The sequence below is a fragment of the Taurulus bubalis genome (genome assembly GCF_910589615.1).
Source record: "Taurulus bubalis genome assembly, chromosome: 2".
Taxonomy (NCBI): Eukaryota; Metazoa; Chordata; class Actinopteri; order Perciformes; family Cottidae; genus Taurulus; species Taurulus bubalis.
This window is the reverse complement of record NC_136590.1, coordinates 34451894-34458291: the sequence shown is the minus strand read 5'-3', so window position 1 is coordinate 34458291 and position 6398 is coordinate 34451894. Positions and strand designations below refer to the sequence as shown.

The following is a 6398-nucleotide window of genomic DNA, read 5'->3' as shown; positions in this document are numbered from 1 at the left end:
GGAGCATGTCTTGTATTATCTGCCTGACTTGGTGTTTTGCTCTGGGAGTAACAGCATTCACAACAGGTATCATGACTCGTCTCTCATTTTGCAATTCTGTCAGAGTGTTCAGCTACTTCTGTGACTATGCACCTGTGTTTAGACTCGCCTGTAACGATTACACAATGCAGTGGTTTTCAGCTTCTTTTCTCACTGTTATGATCCTTGTTGGACCCTTTACTTTTATTCTTCTGTCTTATGTGACTATCCTGGTGACCGTGTTCAGAATGAAATCTTTAGACAGTCGAGTGAAAGCTTTGGCCACTTGCATTGAGCATGTCATCCTTGTTGCTGTATTTTACATTCCTCTCATTACCATTTTTACTATTGGGTTTTATCTGCGTCTGATTGACCCGGACCAGCGTGTCCTGAGCCTGTCGCTGGCCTCTTGCCTCCCACCCTGCATCAATCCTATTGTCTATTCTTTGAAAACCAAAGAGATCAAAATCAGAGTCCTGGCTCTGGTTAGAAAATAATAAAATTGGCACAGACCAATATAGGAGCAAACCTTGCAAAATGTTGCAATGTTAGTGTAGAATAAAAATATAAGAATGAAGAAAGAAACAGGTGCTTGGGCTCACTCTTACCTGAGCGCTGACATTGGTCAGAATAAACTGCCTTTCTATGGGTTTAGTTAGTTATAATATTTCTGAATAAAATGGCCTGACTGTAAAAAAAGGCTTTCAGTTGGCCAAACCTATATAACAATTACTACTTAACAACTTTTTTGCCATGGGAAGATTTCCTGCAATACATGTCTGCACTATCAAAGTATGTGTGCTCTATTTTTCATGTTTAAATGGCTGCAGCTCTACTCTTTGAGATGTGAATACAAGTTAGCTTTTGTTGGGGAAAAATATGACAAAAAGATCTCTTATTTGAAGGGAGTTGGATCAAGCAAAACTGAAATGACTGGCTATTATCTTGAAAGACGGTGAACTTTCAATGTAATAGCAGCTTAAAAAAATATATGAATGTACACCTCCATCAATTATCTACTGAGATTGTATAGGATGGATTACAAACAGTAAAACGTTTGGTTATTCAAGTGAAGTCTATTTTATTTATCTCACCAAAATCACAAATTTGCCTCAACGGGCTTTAAAAGGAAAATCCTTTATGGTTGTTTAAGTCCAAATCATTAACCTCAACTATCTGCTGATGCCATCACAAATTTAGTGTTGGCTTGCTGTATCCTATTTATCTATCCGCAGGGGACAAACACTGTGCAACATGCAATGTATCATATTGCACTGATTAGTCACTTCCTTCAAGGGCCGTGCATAGGTTTGATATAATAGTGCTATTGTGCATTATTTTACTATTTTTATTACTGTTTTACTGTTTACTTATATGTATTACTTGTTTTATATTTTATTTTACTATGTGTCCATTGCTGCTGTAATCCTGCAATTTCCCCACTGCAGGTCTAACACAGGATTATCTTATTTTACCTTGTGGGAACTACTGCATTAAAGAATGATAATATGATGAGTGCATGCCCTCTAGTGGATTTATCTGTACAGTGCAAGTTCCACCAATAATGATCTTCAGATATAGATAATAAACGACAGTGGGCCTTCTGGATGTTCATAAAATTGTATTGTGACTTGTTTATTGTGCTCAGTTCATGACTGCATGCTTACTTGTGAATGTCAATCTGTTTGACATATTTCACTTCATTAAACTTTAAAGGCACACTCAGACAAAATGCCATTTACTCAAAAAAAGCTAGCTAACAATTTCCACACAGAAATTGTAAGCCATCTTTACACAGAAAACTATCAAGTTAAGTTTACTTACGAATAAGAATTGTTTTTTATCCAACATTTTCAAATACATTTTACTAATTAATTTCTTCCTTAGACATAAAATGTACTCAGCTTTTGTTAGTAATCTTTACTCAAATGACACTGATTACAGCCATTTTAATAGCATTACTCCTTGGTGTATTTGTGGCTATCTGAAAGTACATGCAACTCAAATTGTTTTTTTAGCATATGCCATTCTCCAGCCTTTTTAACACTACACTCTTACATTGAACTTCGCTTTTAGTTCCCCAAAGTTGAATATAGAGACCAAAGACTAAAATGCAGTTTTAGCATTGAACTAGAAGTGCAAAAAGAAGCAGTAAAAGTGCAGTGCAATGTGCTAGATAAATAACAGTATAAACAACAGATAAATAATTACAAAAAAGAAAACTATGAGTAGTACAATAATACTACTCACACTACACTAATAAAAAAGATCCTGCTTGATCTACTTAATAAAACTTTAATTTTCCAAGTAAAGTCAACCTAATTTGTCAAGTAAAGTCAACTTGATTTTGTAAGTAAAGTCAACTTGATTTTGCAAGTTAACTAAACTTAAATTTGCTTAAGTTGAATTAATGTACAAAATCAAGTTGACTTTACTTGAAAAGTCAAGTAACATAATCTGAAAAATGTGGTACACTTTACTTGCAAAAATTAGTTGGCTTAACCTAAAAAATTAAGTTAGATACACTTTAAAAGAAGAATTTGTTACGTACAAAACTGAGTAATTCATACAAAAAACAGTTTTGCTTCTTCTACATAATAATTTTATGCAAAAGGTTGCCTCGATTTGGTTAAGTAGACCAACCAAGATATTTTTTTTGTGAAATATCATATCATCAAGCTATCTTGTTCATTGTATATTGTGTATGTAAGAGCAACGTGCAACCGTAGTCAAGTAATATGTTATAATACCTTTGGTAGAACAAATATTAGTTATAGGAAAAGCCATTCAATTATCAAATTGACAGTTTATTCTTTGCACATTAAATTAACACAATATCACAAAATCATCATAACATGCACATATTATTCCACTGAAAAGATTGTCCAGCCTTGGGTAACAACAACTTATTTGAGCTGACTGTGCCTTTAAAGTGCAGATAACTAATGAAAAGAAAAAAGAAGCATCAAAAATCAAGATGAAGTAGTGTAAACTGAGAAACATGAGAACCTGAGAAATTAAACAAGAGGGAGGTCACTCAAACTCCCTGCCTTCAATGATGTCTGTCTGACTTATATAGGTATGTAAGCTTACCTTGAGATCTTGGACCTTTGAGGTCATTTTTTGGCTTACATCCTCAAGCTCCAAAAAGATCATCGGAAAAACCTCAAAGGTATATTTAATTTAAAGGTAGCTAAATTCCAAGGCATACATAAGGCCCTGAATCAGGTAGGCACAAGCAGGTGCAACATACAAAAAAGCCCCTCTGCTCCCTCGACGGCTAGTCCTGTTTGCTTGTCAAGACCTTCCTCCCTGGCTTTGATGACCTCAAAGATGTTAAGGACAAATGTAGGAATTTCCTCTTGGACAGCTGCAGCATCGTCATCATCAAACATCTGTAAAATATAAAAAACAGAATAAATCTGCAGGAACTCTTTTTATTAAGACCTACATACTTGCACCTTAACTTTTGGTTTATTTCTGTTTAAAAAAGCGGCCGCTAATTCATTAAGCATTTACATGGGTAAACCTTTATCATAAAGTGACAAGTTTGCATGCCAGAAACACAAGCAAGTTTAAAATCCATTGAGTCTAAAATGTATCAAAAAGTGTTGTAAAGTGAATAGCACGGCATTGTATACAAGAAAGAAGAAAATAAGAAATGATCCTTTATTAATCCCCTTGGGGAAATTCTTCTCTGCATTTGACCCATCCTTGGTTAGGGAGCAGTGGGCTTTCCTGTGAGGCGCCCGGGGAGCAGCTAGGGGTTCAGTGTCTCGCTCAGGGACACTTCGACATGTGAGCTAAGGGGGGACTAGGGATCGAGCCGGCTACCTTGTGGTTACTGGATGACCACTCATCCCCCTGAGCTACAGCCACCCCCTATATATATTAATTTTCTAAAAAATAAAATTGTTTCTGTGTTTGGAATGAAGATGTCATGAATACCCCAGGAGAAACATGGAGCCTATACATGATTCCACAAAGCCATCAACTATGCAGGATTGTACAATGTGTTTCGTACAGGCAGGTCTTCAAATCCAAGCGGCAGAGGTATATTTTCTTTACCTGGTAGACCTTGATAAACTCCTCTGGTTTTTCACCAACGTAGAGAATGAGGCCTCAGATCAGAGCTTCTCTTCGAGACTCAATGCTGTTGTCTTGTAGAAATATGAAAAATGGGATTAAGCCAAGTATAGACATCAGATTGCTTCTACACAAAAACTTCGAAACTAAACTAATTCTCATATTTCGCCCGAAAACGGCGCTCCAGAAGCGGTGATGTTTGTCAGTTTTCTCCATTAAAATCGACCGTTCAGTCCGGAGAAAGACTTAGGGAATCAGCCAAAGTATATCCGAGGATCAGCCTGGTTGTCCACTTGCTAACATGCAAAGACTGTATCTAACCAACTCACTGTACATTGCTAGCTTTATTCTTGCAGTTTCCGTTGACTTCTGACCGGAAACGTGAAATGGCGGAATTTGTGTGGCGAAATTGAGTCACGTGACCACCACTACTTTGCAGAGTAAATACAACGATGAAATGTTTGTTGTGTGCATTGACATCAGAAGATTTGCTGAGATTACGCAGATACAGCTTGTTAACCCTTTTAGATCTGTAATGATGACAGTCCGCCTGGTCCTTTTTGTCTTATTTATCAATAAATATGTCAACAAATGTCCCTTTGGCAAAATTAATTTGCTCCTTTTTTCAGGAGAAATGTAACTTTCAAAATCTGGCAAGTATTTGTCATTATTATGTGTTATAAAGGCGTACAACACTGTGTAAAAACTAAAAAGTAAAGAAACGTATTTGAATGTTCATCATATTTCTATTCTAAACAATTAAAAATGAACATGAGCAAAGCTTTTGAGATTACAGAAATTAAATGTGACCTATTTTACATCTTCTCAAACAGTTTTGTTTGCCCAAAGCATTCAGTGTCCATGTTATAGGCGTTTATATGTGTCCATGTCCAGGCCTTCTATCAGTCTTTTTCCCACTGTCCTTCTTTGTGTTTGTGGGGACAGAAAAGTGGCGTTTAGTGGGGGGTTTAGGTGGGCCAGCAAGTGGCAGAACTCTCAGAAACTATACTAATACTATTATTTACAACCACTACATATTATTTCCAAAGAAAACGCCACTCAAAGGTCAGTGACAAGCAGTGAAATGCCAATCAACGTCTCTTCCCTAATCCTCTGCAGCTGTGCTCAACTCAGCTCACTTCCACCCCTCCCCCACAGAGAAACTCGCCGCTGTTTTTCTATACCATTAAGCCTAGTTTATGGTTCTCCGTCAGGTCCGCCGTCGACGCAGACCCCTACGCCGTAGCCTGACGCGCACCTCCAAAAAATCCTAACTACGCGTCGCGTTGACGCGGACCGTAAGCGCTGTGATTGGTCCGCTCAGAAAGTAATTTCCGGCAGTTGCTTTTTCCCAGCCTCGACCGGTTTAGTGGTCGTACAGACCACCTCCCTAAAGTCTTCTCTGTCGCCTGCGCTTCAACATTTGCAATATAAGCATTTGCTCTTCAATATTGATGAGCTCCAACTTTAATGCAGCCGCTCCAACTTGGTCGCCATTGTTTACTGTGACCGGAATTCGGCTATAACCCCTGAAACCACACAGCCACACAGGCACACCCCCCTGGCGGCATGGCGGTAATTGCAGGCAACGCGTTCCCTCGACGCAGAACTTCGAATGCTCAACGACGGCGTCACGTGGAAGGCGTAGGTACGCCGTCCACGTGACGCAGAACCATAAACTAGGCTTTACCTTAATGAACAAAGTGTTGTCATTGGAAAGCTACGCTTCTTACGTTCAGAATCCGTTGGAATGACGTCGATTGTGTAAATACTCGAGGAGTTATGGCGATCTTGGTTTTGCACCCTGTTTGCATGTTACTTTCTGTCGCCGGCAACAGGCTCCGGACTAAAAGAAATGCACAATCTTTAGTCATTTAAACAAATACAGATCAAGTCCAGGACTCAAATGTTTCGTGTAGAGATAAAAACATACATTTTCATTTTAATATCATATATTTAATTGTGTTACATATACATCTTCTCATAATCACTTTTATCAGTGTAGTTGCTTGATCTAATCCAAGTACAAACCACTAGATGGTGGAAGCCTACCATAAGTGAGCAGGGCTCTCAAGTTTTTAAGACAAGTAAGAGTGACATATCCTCCTCCTCCTCCTCCTTGATTTTTAGGATTTTAAAAATAATACACTATAATACAATATAAAACATTCCAATCATCAAATGCACTCTTCAAATAAGTAAACAATTCCTGACATGTCCAAAGTAATGTGTCAATGTCCCGTCAAATCCTCACAAAGCAAGAACCAGCAAATATATTTGACATTTTTGCTTGA

At 37.9% G+C, this 6398-nt stretch overlaps 1 protein-coding gene across 1 annotated transcript in view; it reads left to right on the top strand.

Annotated features, from left to right (window-relative positions):
• LOC306733103 (olfactory receptor 2AT4-like) overlaps positions 1-515 on the top strand; it is a gene marked incomplete at both ends in the record, with an annotated part of 6651 nt that extends 6136 nt beyond the window's left edge. Inside the window, one exon of the mRNA XM_079214297.1 lies at positions 1-515. This exon is cut by the window's left edge and continues 300 nt beyond it. Within this exon, the coding sequence (XP_079070423.1) occupies positions 1-515 (515 nt within the window).
• Positions 516-6398: the final 5883 nt, after the last annotated feature.